This window comes from Enhydra lutris, unplaced genomic scaffold, assembly GCF_002288905.1.
Source record: "Enhydra lutris kenyoni isolate GAN:26980312 unplaced genomic scaffold, ASM228890v2 scaffoldscaffold36, whole genome shotgun sequence".
NCBI lineage: Eukaryota > Metazoa > Chordata > Mammalia > Carnivora > Mustelidae > Enhydra > Enhydra lutris.
In genome coordinates, this window is record NW_019154120.1 from 18,038,571 (window position 1) to 18,055,150 (window position 16,580).

At 49.2% G+C, this 16,580-nt stretch overlaps 1 protein-coding gene across 1 annotated transcript in view; it reads left to right on the forward strand.

Moving 5' to 3' along the window:
* Window positions 1–16,580, forward strand: part of LOC111154233 (ATPase phospholipid transporting 8B1) — a 121,620-nt gene that overhangs the window by 55,584 nt on the left and 49,456 nt on the right. The window contains exon 2 of the mRNA XM_022513713.1: window positions 2,197–2,399. Within this exon, the coding sequence (XP_022369421.1) occupies window positions 2,219–2,399 (181 nt within the window). The 5' untranslated portion in view covers window positions 2,197–2,218. The remainder of the gene's footprint in view (window positions 1–2,196; window positions 2,400–16,580) is intronic.

Below are 16,580 nucleotides of genomic sequence, written 5' to 3' on the forward strand. Positions count from 1 at the left end.
TAATTTACCTCCTGGTGAGGGGTGGGTACATTTTGGAAGAGATTTTGAGAGATGGAAAAGCCTAAAAGGGATAAATTCTCACACCATTCCATTTGTTATTATAAATAACATTTTTTTCCCTAATTTTGGAGCAATCGGCAGTAACAGTGACCTCACATTTGCACACTTACTGTACTGTGAGGACTGTATTGAGTATTTATGGGAGGCCAAATGCTGAACCGAGCACTGTGCATACATCATTTCTCTTAAATGATGCATGGCAGTTGTTGGCATTTTGGAAAATGAATAAATGTCTGGATAACCGGGACTATTTTATACATATGGATTGTAAACTTGCCCTTTTAACTCAACATGTTTGGACTTTTGCAATGTCATTTAAAAACTCTTCTCATCGATGTGCCTGGTTAAGTTGGTTTCCGCTCAGGTCACCATCTCAGGGTTGTGGGATCGAGCCCTGTGTTGGGCTTTGCGATCAGCCCGGAGTATGTTTGAGACTCTCTCTCCCTCTCTCTCTCGCTGCCATGCAGTCTCTCTGCCCCCATGCAGTCTCTCTCGCTCTCTAATAAATAAATCTTTTAAAAAAAAATATTCTGGGGGCGCCTGGGTGGCTCAGTGGGTTAAGCTGCTGCCTTCGGCTCGGGTCATGATCTCAGGGTCCTGGGATCGAGCCCCGCATCGGGCTCTCTGCTCAGCAGGGAGCCTGCTTCCTCCTCTCTCTCTGCCTGCCTCTCTGCCTGCTTGTGATCTCTCTCTGTCAAATAAATAAATGAAATCTTTAAAAAAAAAAAAAAAGAAAAAAAATATTCTGATCATGGTCTACATTGTATACTATCCCATAGTAGGAGGATATCACAGTTTATCTACACAGTGACCAACCCATGGATACCCAAGTTGCTTCTGGGTTTTACGGTTTTAAATAATGCTGGACAAAACCCAGCAAATTTAGATGTCCACGATGCTAGATTTGATACAAAGCATGCAATCAGCCAAGTGGTTCCACTCAAGGCAACTGAGACTTGATGAAAACATGTAAGAAACTATAATGTGAAAGTACAAGATAGAAGGTCTCTCCTAGGAGGGCAGTTGTTTTTGCCATAAAAAATTTTTTTAAGTAAGCTAGATGCCCAGTGTGAGGCTTGAACTCATGACCCCAAGATCAAGACTTGCATGCTCTACCAATTGACCCAGACAGATGCCCCTTTGCTGCAAATTTTTAATAATTACCATGCAAGTTATTCAAGGAATTTCGGTGTTTTCCTCTAGAGTGGGAATGACAGCAATACCTTCAACGGGGTGCCGTGGGAAGTTTCGAGGACCCAGTGCCCCCAAAGCATTTCACCCGGGCCTGACGTGCAGTTACTACTAAGTAAATGTGAGCTGCTATTATGAACAATGTCCAGTACATGGCCATGCGATGCTAATGTAAATAAAGCCAGGCTGTATGTCTGTCTTCAGGTCTCCTGTGGTCTCTGTGTCAGTATTTTTCTAATATAACTGAGGTTGTGCTTGTCCCTTTTGCAGTCACTTTACACAGGGGTGTGCTCACACACACACAGGCGACAGACAGGGTGTGGGTGGGGACGTTTGGGAGGGAGAGGGTGAGGGAGTGCTCCCACGAAGCCCTTTAGTAAAGTGTGAGCTTGTATTCAAAATGTGTCACAGAGTAAAGTCTTAAAAGAGTATGAGCCTTAGCAGAAACTAGGTGTCCGAGGGCAGGGTTTCCCAAACGTTGCCAGCAACCCGCAGTGAGAGATGTAATGGCATTGAGGGCCACAAAGCAAATAAACGTGTCTTCGTGTTGGTTATGTCAAGCAGTTTCAGCAAACAGGACTGACTCTCGTGATGCCTGCTCTACTCTCATATTTTATGGTCTGTTTCATTTCATTGTAAGGTTGGTTATGGATTTAGTTTATTTTGCCAGGTAGAGACCCCCCACCCCCCAGTTTGAAATACTACCGTAAAGTTTGTATCTGCTTTAAGAGTTTGCAACTGTGTTTTTGTTGTTAAATCTCACTGAGGCATGGAATTGCTAATGAAAGGTTAATTTGAACTGTGGGGGGCGCTATTCAGACACACTTGCCTGTGAGTTGCGAGAATGTTCTATTAAAAGGGCACTATAACTGGATGCAGGCTGGAGTCAGCCAAACCCTGGGCATCAGTTGTAAGTTGCTCTGGTTTCTCTGTCTCTTCAACCAGGTAGCTCCAGTTTGCTGGCAGCATGAATTCAGAAAGAGACTCGGAAACGACCTTTGAGGAGGATTCTCAGCCTAATGATGAAGTGGTTCCCTATAGCGATGATGAAACCGAAGATGAGCTTGACGACCAGGGGCCTGCGGTCGAGCCGGAACAGAACCGAGTCAACAGAGAAGCTGAGAAAACCCGGGAGACCCTCCGAAAAGGTGACCTCGCTGGGACAGGGACCCTGGGACCTGTCTGTGTCCACCCCCACGGGGCAGCGGCGAAAGGTGCATAGGCCAGCCGGCCCGTGTTAGATGGTCCAGGAGGTCTCTTCCTTCTCCGAGGGTGATGCGGCTGGGAGAAGGGTCGCTGGGCTCGGACGGGCACACGTCGTCCTCGGAGCACAGGGCCGTTCCACCGACCTGACCAGGTCTGCCCGGAAAGTGGCAAGCATGGGCTAGCGTCTACTTTCAGAAGGGAGTTGCATATGGAAGAATGTGCTTGTTCCTGCACCCAGGAAGCTTCGCATTACCAGACCTTTTGCTCAGTTGGTTGTGACCGTGAGATGGCTTGGGCTCTGCTTGCTGTAAGGGGCCTGTCGTACATGCAGCAGCTGGTGTTCCCTGCCCAGAATGGGGGCAGCTCCAAGGCCGCGTCTGGACCAGGGGCCAGGACCAGACAGTAACTGTTTCAGGCTCTGTGTGCCATGTGCTCTCTGTCACACCTACTCGGCTCTCCCGGGAGCTCTTAAAAATAGCCGTAGACAGTCCGTCATTGAGGCCAAAAGAGTGTAACTAACTTTTATGATGCGGCTTTTCCCCTGCAGCTTTTCTGTTTCATTTTCCGCTGCTTCTCCCACCCTGGTAAGCAAATATGATCTCTTCCTGTGGCCGATCCTTTCCTCCTTGGGCCCCAGACTTCAGGTGGAAAATATTTCTTCCACAGTCCCTAGAATTCCAGCTAAACAGCTTTGGTTTCTCATTTATGGAAATTTCCGCTAAGTTATGGTTCCTGACTCTCAGGATGTTGTCACCACAGCCTTGGTGAGAATAACCTCTGATTCTCTCTGGTTTCCCCCAAATCTCTATCACTAGCCCATCTTTCCTCCCAAGTGCCCCTCAAGTCTGCTGCCCTCGGATTACTCCCTGCTGCCCTCATCTTTCCTGCTGGGTTCCGCTCCCTGGTCCACGGGGTTTTTTTTTTCCAAACCGTTTTCACCTGTAGAAAGAGCAACAGGCATGAAATGCCACTCGTGGGATGATTCCTCCTGCTCTGGCCAGACACTGCCTCTCTCCCCGATGTGGGGAGGTTCTTCATGGGGGAGAGCACGCATCCAAATGGGCCTCTGCCCACAATGGGCTCCAAAACCTGGCAGGCCGACGACCCATGTAGACTGTTTGCCGTCTTTGGTTTTCCATATCAGACATTTAGAACGATCAGAATTTACTGTGGATTTCTGGCTGTGAGTTCAAGCTGTTGAGTGTTAAGCTTAAGTGCTTTCTGCCTTGAAGCAGAAGGTACTAAAATCAGGATAATCGAGCTGAATTAAAATGGAAACACTGCTGATCTGGACAGGAATGTGGCCTCTGTCGTAACAGGTCCAGGCTGGATGTCGTTTGAAGGGGGTTCAAGCCAAAGTAGCCCGACAAGTTAGCAAAGGAGTTCTAGCTGACTGCCCAAGTCCTGAATACCGTGTTTCTTCCTCATTCCTTCTCCCGCCAAACCTCTCAGTTTCCTAGCACAATCTCGGAGTCGCTATCATATGTGGCTATCTGATGAGTTGGCAGGGAACCGGCTCAGTGAGGTTCAAGGTGAACTTTGCCGTTGCTGCCTGGTGCCGTGCTGTCCGATGTGAGGTCCAGGACGCAACAAAGATGGGGTTGGGTGCCTGCAGAAATGTCAGGGAAGCACGTAGTGGACGGAAACTCTCACCTCTGGTTTTTTCCAACTCCGCTTTCACATCTTGGTGCTCAGGGCCCTCTCCTGATCATGCCTTTTGCACGTCACCTTCCTTACAGATTTCTACTGTTGGAATACAGGCCTCAAGGGAGCCCAGACGTGTTCTTGGCTCTTCATAGTCTTTTCCCATGGTGGCTAATATTTTTAGGGGACTCTGGTGGCCTGCCCTTCCTTCCTCCCTCCCTCCCTTCTTTCCTTTCTCTTTCTCTCTCTTTCTTTCGATTATTTATTTGAGAGCGCAAGCATGAACAGGGAGAGGGGCAGAGGGAGAGGGAGAAGCAGACTCCCCACTGAGCAGAGAGCCCAATGCGGGGCTCGATCCAAGGACCCCAGTATCGTGACCTGAGCCAAAGGCAGACACTTAACCAAATGAGCCACCCCGGCACCAACCCCCGCTTTAAAAAAAAAAAAAAAAAGATTTTATTTTTAAGTAATCTCTACATCTACACCCAGTGTGAGGCTCAAACCCACAACCCCAAGATCAACCCGTGTGCTTTCCAACTGAGCCAGCCAGGCGCCCCTGGTGGTTCTCATTTCTTAAAATTCCTGTCCAATGACCTTGCTTGTGACTTTCAGAAATATTATTCTAATACCTCTACCTGCCCTTCCCAAACACACAGAGGACGTAAGTGCTAGAACCTCTCTCCCTACATTCCCATCTCTGCCCTGCACACCCCACAACAGATCGGCTTCCTCTCCTCCTCCCTCACTCCCTCTGTCCCTCCCTTTTTGCTCTGTACCCCTTCTTCTCCCTTCTGATTGTTTTTTTCCCCGCACTTTCACTTGGTCCTTTTCCCAATTAAGGTTGGGTCATTCTGTCTTGTTTCAATTCAACCTTCCTCTGTCTGGACATTTTATATGAAGGACATTTTTTTTCAAAGAAATCAGTTCTTTATTTTGTTTTTTATTTTTATTTTTAAAAAGTTTTATTTATTTATTTGACACAGAGAGACAGAGTGAGAGAGGGAACACAAGCAGGGGGTGTGGGAGAGGGAGAAACAGGCTTCCGGCCAAGCAGGGAGCCCCATGTGGGGCTCGTAGCCAGGACCCTGGGATCATGATCTGAGCCAAAGACAGAAGCCCAACCAACTGAGCCACCCAGGCGCCCCAGAAAGTTGGTTTCGTAAAGATGCCCTAGGCCAGCTGAGTTCAGCAGGTGTTCTGCGAGACCCATTTTGCATGCTTTTCAGTTGAAGGACCTTGGCTGTGGGCTGCGACTCTAGCACAAGGGTAAGCATGCTGCTAGAGTGCGCCACAGAGGTGGAGATCAACCCACAGGTTTTACAGGAGTAATTTTACCCTTAGTTTACTTTGAGCAAGGATGGGCGAAAACAAATGGGAGTGTTTCCCATGCTGTGGGACGGGCCCTCACTTCCTGAGGAGTACACAAGAACAGCATTTCCTAGGGTGCCTCTGGGAAACACGACATTTGCCAGATGCGCCAGGACACAGATCTGTAATCTCTGAGACTGGAAACTCAGAATTCTGATACCTCTTCTTGGAGTTTAAGGTTATCCGTTAGCATGAGAGGATCCAAGAACTTAAGGCATTCAATAAAGCAGTTTAATTTTATATAGCCACATGTTCCTAAAATTTCTTGACTCTAGAATGCTGTGGGTTGCTTTTTTTTTTTTTTTTTTTTTCCCATCCCACCATCTTGGTGTCCCCTAGGTCAACTCCTTGGGTAATTCTGGGCCAATGAGGAACCAGCTGCCAGATGAAGTCCTTGGGAATGCATAAGGGATCGGGAGAGGTTCCTGGATTAATGCATACTGGCTCTTTCATCGGAGCCTGGGCCTCCTCGGCCACACTGCCTTATTGGTGACCTCTCCCATCTGCCCGCTCTGCTGGCTTACATGTGTACTCACAGCTTCCCTGTCTGCAACGCGTTCCTACCCGAATCCTGCCTTCTGCCTTGGGCTGGTGTCCCGTCTCCTGTTGTCATGGCCAAGCTTCTGGAAACCCATTTCTCCAGCGCCACATCCTCCTGTTGCCCTGGGTTCTTCACCTCCATGGGGTGCCCCACCACCCCGAGCATAACGCTTTCGTTAAAGTCCCCAGGAACCCCAGTGCAAGGCCAGTGAGCTTTTGTCAGCCCTCGCATTCTGGCCTGTTCTCTCTGGAGTGCCGGACCTTTGTAGCAGCCTCTCCTTTGGGAACGCTGACCTCCTTGGCAGGTGGCAATGTCCTCTTGTCCCAGCACTCTGCCTGTTTCTCCTTCCTTCTGGAGAATGTTCACCTCCCCCTTCACACTCCCATTCTCTCTCTTCAGACCTTCCTTTGGCAAGCCGACTCCCTTTAACCTGCGCATGTACCGCACCTCTCTGTCACTCTGAGAGGCAAGATGCATGGTGGGGAGGAAGAATGGCACTGGGTGCAGACTCTCGGCTTCAGCCCTGCTTGGTGACTTGCTAGCTGTGTGACCTTGAGGAAAGGACTTCCCTCCTCCATGCCGCAGTGGGCCCATCTGTGCAATGGGCGCAGTATCCGTACCTACTTCATTGGGTAGTTGTGCAGATTAAATCAGAAAATCAGTGTAAAGGATTTAGGACTGTTTCAGGCATACAGTAAGTGCTCAGTAAACGGTAGCTGTTATCCCCACCACCCCCTCTGGCCAGTTCCTCCCTTAATGTCTTTCATGTCAGACTGAAAGTGGCTACCTTTTTCCATCGTCTCCTCCCTTCTTTCCATCATCAGAACTTCTTCTTGACCCCTCTACCCCCTTTTGGGGTATTCAGGTTCTCTTGGACAGCCCCAGGCTGCAGCTGCGGACTTGTTCTTTTAAACAGCTCCTTTTGTCGCCAAAGCCAAGTAGAGTGAATGGTTGTGGAGGTGGATGGGGTGAAGAATGGGCCATTTTCCCAGGAATGAGTTTGCCTGCATACTAAGGAAATTTGGGGTGATTTAGGGTCATCCCTGCCTCTGCCATCCTATAAGCCTTTCCCATGAACACAGCCTTCTCTAGCCTTTTTGTTTGCAGACCTGTGGTCTTTCCTAGCCCCCCTTGGTTTCTCAGGTGAAGCCTTCCCCCCGGTCTCAGATGTCCAGCATACCCGCAGGGGGTCAAGGCATAAGTCTCTCCAGCAGAGAAAGCAGAAAGCTCCATCCGTGGACAAGTTCACGCAGGCACCCATGAAACCGCAGGGACAGCGAAAGCTTGCAGAAGGAGCCCCACTCATGCGGTGACCTGGTCTTGTAATGGGTTGACCTGTGCTTCCGCCCCGCGGGCTGGGACAGGGGAGGCTGCCCTGCTTCCGTGTGGAGAGGCATGCATGAGCTGTCAAGTGGAGATGGGAGGAGCTCGCTAGGAGGAGGGAGGGGGAGGCAGGGGCGTCCCGCCGGGGCACCGGGCTCAGCGGGCATTTGTGCTCGGGCATGTCTGGGAGCCTCAGCATGGGTGTGACTAGGGAATCAGGGGCGCTCTTCAGCGGCCTTCCCTGGTCAGGGAAGGCTTCCTGGAGGGGAGGACACCTGAGCCGAGCCCTCAGTTAAGTGTGAGAGGGAAATCAGCCCCCGTGGTGTCAGGTGCAGGGTGTTCAAGCCAAGGCAGCGTGATGGGGGGCTCCGAGGAGCTGAGGGTGCAGGGAGCCGCGAGCCATGTTTGGAGCCTAGATGGCGAGCTGGGGCTGGAGTCCGGACCTTGTCCTGAAGGCCCCAGGGAGCCATGGCCGCATTCTAGGTGCAAATAACATGGCTAGATGTGCAGTAGCCTTCTTCCAGCGTGGCTGCTGCATGGCCACGCCTGTCCTCCCAGCCCAGGCTTCCTGGGGGTGGGGGTGGAGCTGGGGGCGGCGAATGACTTCCCTGCACCTGGGATCCGACTCCAGCTCCTTCCCTTGGCTGCTTGGGCCCCTGTGGTTTGGGCCTCTTGTCCTCTCCGGCTGCCCGCCTGTGGTGCGCAGCCGTTCTCGCTGTGCTCCGTCACCCTGCCCTCCCCTCGCTTCCTGATTCGCGCAGCCCAGCCCGTGACTTCCCACCCTTCCCCAGCCCAGCCCGTGACTTCCCACCCTTCCCTAGTGCAGCCCCTTCCGTGTGCCTGGCTCCTTCTCACCCTTCAGCTCTCAGTGGAGTTGTCACTTCCATAGAGAAGTCTTCCGTGAGCGCCAGCCCTAGCCTGGAGCAGACCCCCTACCCCTACTCCCACCCCTCATTGTACGAGCCCCTTGCACTTTCCTTCATACCCCTGAGGGCACTTATGTCCTTGGATGACTGTGTGACTCTCTCCCACCAGACTGTTGGCTTCATGAGAATTGGGGCCATGTTTATCCCACGCAAAGCCCAGAAGAAGCAAATACGTAGGGGGCATGGATTTATGTTAGAAATTCCATGTTGGCACCAGCAGGGAGCGGAGAGCAGACAGTAATCCGAGTAAAAACTGGTAAGGACCCAAACCAAGATGGCCGGGATGGAGAGAACATGATAGATCATGACCCATGTCAGGGATTTGACTTTCATAAATCCCACTGGATCCAAGGGTCAAGAGAAAAGGAGGCCTGAGCAATCACTTCTGGCTTAGGCGCCCCAGTGGGCGGTCTGGTTGTCCGTTGCTGCATGAAAACCTGCTCCAGACCTATCGGCACAAAGTCATCATCGTGGTGTTCACAGATTCTGTGAGTCTGGGGTTCAGACGAGACGTGGCAGGAGTGGTTTGTTTCTGCTCTCAGGTGTCTGGGCCCTCAGCTAGGTGAAGACCTGAACAACCAAGATGATTTGAACCACCAGGAGCCTGGAATCATCTGGAAGCTTCTTCACTCAGGTCTGGCCCCTGAGCTGAGTAACTCAAAGGCTGAACGGGTCTGTAAATGGAAGCATCTCTCCGTGGTTTGGGCTTCTGCCAGCGTGGCACTGGGGCTGCGGTGGAGCATCTTCTGAGTGGGGCTGTCTGAGGAACCAGCGTCCCGAAAGGTCAAGATCACAGAGGAAGCTGGTTGCAGAATTCAGGCAGCATCACCTGTGGTGAGCGTCTCTCGGTCACGAGAGAGTCACCGAAGCTAGATCTGATTCAAGGGAAGGGAAATTAGATGCCCTTCATTGATGAGAAGTAAGAAGGTCACATTGAACTGGGGAGCTCCTCTCGCAGTCCCCTTTGGAGACTGATTTCTGCGTCCGTGGATGACGGATGCAGGGGGAAGGAGAGGGGTTTGTTGTTTTGAACCTCACAAGTCGGGGACCTCGGTGGGATGTCCACTTGTGTTGCTGGCCACCTGGAAGTTAAAAAGAGATCACGAAGTGGTAAGAAATGATGTAGAACGAAGCCGCCTTGTTGCTGGGAAATGATAGCACTTCACAGTCTTAACCGTGAGCTCATAGACAGCCCTGAGTTTCGGCTCCCGGACAGCCATCCTGGGGACGTGGTGGACTGGCTCCTGGGGCTTGCTGCATCCCAGAAGTGGCAAGTTCTGAGGGAGAGGGTGACTGCAGGTCATGGCTTTGGGTCGGGGGGCTGTCTGGTGAGTACTCGGCCCTCACCCTGCCCACAAACACACATGCACACCCACACACGCCACAGCCATCTCCCAGCCTCTGGGCTCCTGGGGCGCCCACCTGCCCGGCCTGCATACCATCTGTGCTTGAGGTGAGCCAAGAACATGACGTCTGCCCTTCAGAACTAATTCTGCTCCCGCAGCTTTGCAATTGGAGCCGAGGCACATAGAGGCTGCGACGACATTTGTCTTTGGGTTTTTTGTGTTTTGTTTGTTTGTTTGTTTAGAGCCCAGTAATACCATGAACAGCATCATGTGGGGGATGCTAAGCCACTCACAGAACAGCTTCTAGGCACTTCTGAAACGTGAGCCATAAGCAGCTGGCTCGTTCACATGGCACTCTTCTCAACAGGGGGTCCCCAGAGACCTTTCTTCTTGCCCGAGATGGGCAGCCCTCTGTCCCTGAAGGTAGAAAACTGTGTTTCTTTTTTAAAAATGAACTCTAGGCCCAACATGGGGCTTGAACTCCTGACCCCAAGATCCAGGAGTCCCTCGCTCTACCGACTGAGCCGGCCAGGTGCCCCCAAACTAACACTTCTTGGAAACCCTTCTCCAACTCAGAATTTTGTTCAGAATTCTCTTCTGGGGTGAAGTGATCGGCAGTTGGCAGTATTTAAGATGGAATGTTCCACTGAGGAGGTTGCCCTCGCCGGGCATGATTTCAGGTGGGGTGTGGTGTGGCAGCAACTGAACGAGGGCAGCTGTTTGCCTGTCGAAAGCGGTGTCCTCCCAGAAGGATCTGGAATTAAGGATGTGGATCCCTACAGTATTTGTGAATTCATTCTGATCTGGGACCAGAACACAGACTGGCTCACCGAGATCCGTAAATCACAGGAAATCCACGAAACATGCCGACGAGCTGTATTTTACACTCGAGTGGATGCATTTTGACTTGTCGACCCATCCCCCATGCGGAAGTTCCACTCTGGCTACTTATTTTTTGCCTCCAAGAAGCTGTAGGCCTTCTTCTACTGCTTTAGCTCTGTGAATACCACAGTCGCTGTCTGCTCATGAAATGAAGGGGGGGGGGGGTTCCTGGCTGAGGGGTTTGTGGTGGGGGAGGGGATGATGAGACTGTGCTCTCTCCTTCTGCAGAACCTGCTTTTGAGTAATGTCATTCATGACTGAACCTCGAGCAAGAAGCTCTTGCTCATGGAGACCTGTGCAGTGCTGGTTTTTCTGAGGGCTGGTTTGAAACCTGCATCTCTAACGTGGGTTTTTGATGATAGAAGTCACCTGAGGAAGACACTTGCTGTCAGTGTCTCCTCGGTTCTCCGTCCTGCTGGCGCAACAGAATCTTGTGTGGAGCTTTTAAACTCCCTCAGTGCCTGGGTTGAGTTTCTGGAGGTGCTGAGAGGGTGGGTCTAGAGTGAGGCCACAGGAGGATCCATATTTTAGAATAAATCCCAGGGCGCCCAGGTGGTTCCGTCGGTGAAGCATCTGCCTTTGGCTCAAGTCATGATCCCGGGGTCCTGGGATCGAGCCCCGAGTCAGGCTGTCTGCTCAGCAGGGAGTCTGCTTCTCTCTCTGCCCCTCCCCCCTGCTCATGCTCTCTCTCAAATAAATAAAATCATTTTTCTTAAAAAAATAAAATGAGGATGGGGCACCTGGGTGGCTCAGTGGGTTGGGCCGCTGCCTTTGGCTCAGGTCGTGATCCCAGGGTCCTGGGATCGAGCCCCGCGTCGGGCTCTCTGCTCAGCGGGGGATCCTGCTTCCTCCTCTCTCTCTGCCTGCCTCTCTGCCTCCTTGTGATTTCTGTCTATCAGATGAATGGATAAATCTTTAAAAAAATAAATAAAATAAAAAAATAAAAAAAAAATAAAATGAGGGGCGCCTGGGTGGCTCAGTGGGTTAAAGCCTCTGCCTTCAGCTCAGGTTGTGATCCCAAGGTCCTGGGATCGAGCCCCAGATCGGGCTCTCTGCTCAGCGGGGAGCCTGCTTCCTCCTATCTCTGCCTGCCTCTCTGCCTACTTGTGATCTCTGTCTGTCAAATAAATAAATAAAATGTTAAAAAAAAAAATGAACCTCACCAGGTTCAGCCTCACTTCAGGACAATCGTCTGACACATCCCCACAGCGTACCTGCTCCTCAGAGCGAGGAGGAGGGTCTTGGCTCACCTGGGTCTCTGTCCTAAAACCACCACCTAGTGGGCTCAGCCCCCCTTTATTTTCTTATCCAGAGGACACTTCTCTTATTCCATAAGGTCACTGACGGGATTCTTATCACCAAATCACAGGGCATCTCTCGTGTCTGCTTACTGGGCACGTCTCTGTTTGCTACTAAGGCTCATGCATGCTCACCTTTGTGACACGAGTTCTCCTGATTTCTCCCTGAGCCTCACAGTCTCTTTCCTGGATTCCTCCTCTCCTCCCACTACTTAAATATCTTGCCTGCTCGTAGCTTTGTTTCTTCCTCGCTCACTTCTGACATAACCCATTCATGCTCCTGGTTTCCACCCACATCTGCATGTCTAGTACCTTTCAGTCTCTGTCTCTGCCCTAAACCTCAGCCTGGAGTCCAGATCTGTTTCTATGGCTCCTGAATGGTCATGTCCCCCTCCACATGTCCTCTAGGTATCTTCAGTTCACCAGTCCCCCAGCTAGACTTGCACCTCTGTGTCCTCTAGCTCGTCCGTGGCTCGTCTTCCCATCCAGTCACCCCAGCGGGCACCCTGGTGTCATCTTTTTCTCCTTTTGACTTCATTTTGATTTCTCATTCTTCCTTGCCCACATTCAGACCATTGATCTACAGTTCTTAAATCTGGCTTCTCTCCATTTGCATTCCCATAGTTCTGGCTCAGGCTCCCATCCACTCTCCCTTCAGTGACTGCACTGGTCTTCTGCCTCTAGATCTGATCTCTTCAAATACATCCTGCTCATTGCTGTGAGTGTGACCAGGGAAAACCATGATCTGACCAGCCACTCCTGTCCTGAATCCCTTCGGCTTGGCTGGACATCAGAACCCATGACCGCATGGACTTCCATCTTTTCCTGTATTGTTCACTCTTTTTTTTTTTTTTTTAAAGATTTTATTCATTTATTTGACAGCGATCACAGGCAGGCAGAGAGGCAGGCAGAGAGAGAGAGGGGGAAGCAGGCTCCCCACTGAGCAGAGAGCCTGATTCGAGGCTTGGTCCCAGGACCCTGAGATCATGACCTGAGCTGAAGGCAGAGGCTGTAACCCACTGAGCCACCCAGTGCCTCTGTACTGTTCACTCTTGATCTATTCCCACCCATTCCATGCCTTTAGAAAAGTACTTTTTAAAATAGTAGATACAATGGTATAATGACCATAAGAAAATCAAGCAACTTACATACTGGCTTCATATGTAAACCTATAGAGGGAAGGAATTGAATTATAAGCATATTGTTTTAAAAGGCAGTGCATGCCCATGGATCCTAATTATAGGAGGGAACAGTGAAGATGAAGTCTCCTAACTTGTCTCCTCTGTTCTTCACCCATGAGGTTTCCTTTCCCAGAAAGAAACTGATGTCATCAGTTTCTCAAATGACCTTCCGGAGATATACGTACACTTGTATATGCAAAGAATACTTACAAACCTGTGTCCCTGTGTACTTACAGATATATAAACACACTTTGTCAGTACGTGTATAAGCATGCATCCCTAATGTGCATTAATTCTGTGTGTCCCATGCCTGGAAGCACAGTACGGTAGACACCCCAGCTTTTTTTTTTTTTTTTTAATTATGTTATGTTAGTCACCACACAATATATCATTAATTTTTGATGTAGTGTTCCAAGATTCATTGTTTGCATATAACACCCAATGCTCCATGCAGTATGTGCCCTCCTTAATACCCACCACCAGGCTCACCCATCCCTTCACCCTCCTTCCCTATAAAACCCTCAGTTTGTTTCTCAGAGTTCACAGTCTCTAGTGGTTCATCTCCCTGTCCGATTCCCTTTCCTTCTCCTAATATCCTCCATGTTATTCTTTACGTTCCACAAGTAAGTGAAACCATATGATAATTGACTCTCTCTGTTTGACTTATTTAACTCAGCATGATTTCCTCTAGTCCCGTCCATGTAGATACGAAAGTTGGGTATGCATCCTTTCTGTTGGCTGAGTAATACTCCATTGTGTGTATGGACCACATCTTCTTTATCCATTTGTCTGTTGAAAGGCATCTTGGCTCTTTCCACAGTTTGGCTGTTGTGGCCATTGCTGCTATGAACACTGGGGTACATATGGCCCTTCTTTTCACTACATCTGTATCTTTGGGGTAAATACCCAGTAGTGCAATTGCCAGGTCATATGGTAGCTCTATTTTTAATTTTTTGAGAAATCTCCACAGTCTTTTCCAATGTGGCTGCACCAACCTGCATTCCCACCAAAAGTGTAAGAGGTTTCCCCTTTCTCCACATCCTCTCTAACATTTGTTGTTTCCTGCCTTGCTAATCTTTGCCATTCTGACCGGTATAAGGTGGTATCTCAGTGTAGTTTTGCTTTGAATTTCCCTGATGGCTAATGATGATGAGCACTGTTTCATGTGTCTGTTAGCCATTTTTATGTCTTCACTGGAGAAGTGTCTGTTCATGTCTTCTGCCCATTTCTTGACTTGACACTCCTGCTTCTGTCCCTTAGTGTGATTTGGAGATCTTTCTGTGAGTACGTAGAAAGCTGCCTTCTTCTTCTTCTTCTTCTTCTTCTTTTTTTTTTTTTTTTTTGATTTAATTTATTGAGGGGTGCCTGGGTGGCTCAGTGGGTTAAGCCACTGCCTTCGGCTCAGGTCATGATCCCAGGGTCCTGGGATCGAGCTCCGCATCGAGCTCTCTGCTCGGCGGGGAGCCTGCTTCCCCCCCCCCCCGCCCCCGCCTGCCTCTCTGCCTGCCTCTCTGCCTACTTGTGATCTCTGTCTGTCAAATCAATAAATAAAAACTTAAAAAAAAAAATATTTAATTTATTGAGAGAGACAGAGAGCATGAGCAGGGGGAGGGCAGAGGGAGAGGGACAAGCAGACTCCGCTTGCTTACAGGACCCCAACCAACATCACGACCTGAGCTGAAATCAGACCTTAACCAACCGAACCACAAAGGCGCCTCAGCTGCCTTACTCTTTTTTGCAGACTGCATAGACTTTTTTTTTTTTTAAATTTTATTTATTTATTTGACAGACAGAGATCACAGGTAGGCAGAGGCAGACAGAGAGAGAGAGAGGGAGAAGCAGGCTCCCTGCTGAGCAGAGAGCCCGATGCGGGGCTCAATCCCAGGACCCTGAGATCATGACCTGAGCCGAAGGCAGAGGCTTAACCCACTGAGCCACCCAGGCGCCCCAGACTGCATAGACTTTTGTCGTGTAGATGTTTAACCGGCTGCTCATGGTGGCATTGTTTCTGATCGTCCTGATAAACAGGGCTATGTTGAATAGTGCCAAGACGTATCATTTCTCCTGTGCATGAATACATACGTGGGGGGTAAATTCCCAGAAGTGAAATTGCTCCATCTTCCAGGGCCGATGGGTGTGTTAAAATCTGATAGATGTGGTTGAGTTGCTGTTCACAGAGACCACTTAAGGGGGCCTGACCCTCTACTCTCTTTTCAACCCAACGTGTCATCGGATTCTTTGCTCTTTGCCAATATTTTGCCATTGTAGGCTAAAAATTGGTAACTCCACGAAGAACTGCACTCTCTTTTTATGAACTTGAGTATCTTTTCACATATTTAAGAACCCTTGGAATTTCCCTTTGTATGAAATGTCTGTTCATGCCCTTTACCCATTTCTCTCTTCTGTGGTTTGTTGGTTTTTCCTTTTGATGTTAAACTTGAGATCTTTTTATTCTGCTTCTCCATTGTGGTTCGTACCAACCCATGGAGCTGTTTGGTTGTCGGCTTGTCTGTAAGCAAGAAATCAGAACCAGCAGTAAGGATAAGGGTCCAGGGGAACTTACTTTCTGTATGGAAGCTGTCAAAGGTTTGGGTGCCAGTGAGAGCACTCTGAACATCGTGTGGCAATGTTTAGATGTGTTGAATATGCATTTACCAAATTTGGGGATGATTCTGAGCCATAGCTGGCCGACGTCACGTGCATTTCTGGACACATGCACTGATGGGTTTACAAATGTTGTTAGTTGCTATCTTCAGAGCTTTTTACCAAAGGGCCATATGTGCATTTTTTGCTGGTCAATTTATTATTTCTTCTCTTTTCTTAGTATTTCCATTCTAGAAAATGGGATAAGCTCTCTTCTTTTTCTGTAAATTAGCCTTGTGGTCCAAATGTCTAGTAAAGTTCTCTGTTCCAAGTGAGTAATTTAGTAAATGTTTGATCAAAGAGACGAGTATTTCCAGGTGTTACTTTGCTGCCCTTCCTAAAGGCATGTGCTTTAGCACAGAGCTTCTCAAACCATATTAGTAGGTGTTGCGTGATTTAAAAAAAAAAATGTGCCAGTGGTCACATTAATTTTGAAAAGACCAAATTAAATACAATTAAATACATTTCTTCTCTGAGCCCTTAATATGCCAGTGGGTCCACTGAAGGTCCAAAAGAGGGATGCAGTACGATATAATGTGTTTTGCAAATGCATTTAAACCCCAGAGCACTGTCTTCACTTTTCTTAGGATCCCCGCTTGAAATTTTCCTCAAGCGATTAGCATAACACTCAGAGGAGAATCAGGAGAAGGCATTAGTTTGTTTGCCCTCTGATTTGCCTGAATTATGCCAACCAAGGAACCTTGCTGGAAATAGGGTGGTTCTTGATTATTTGACTGCAGTCATGTTTCTAAAATTAACTAGAAAATTCCTGTGGTTAAGGTCAGCATGTTACAGATCAAGACCTACTGGTTATTTTCTCCAATCTCCCCAAGGTGTTATCACAGCCTAAAATGAAGAGACCAAGGGCATTTCTGGTAGACCCTTCACTGCCACTGCTTGAGGTCAGACACCCTTTCTGTCGGAAGCAACTAACATCAGAATGGGCTGGGGATGAGGCTTAGTGCAGGACA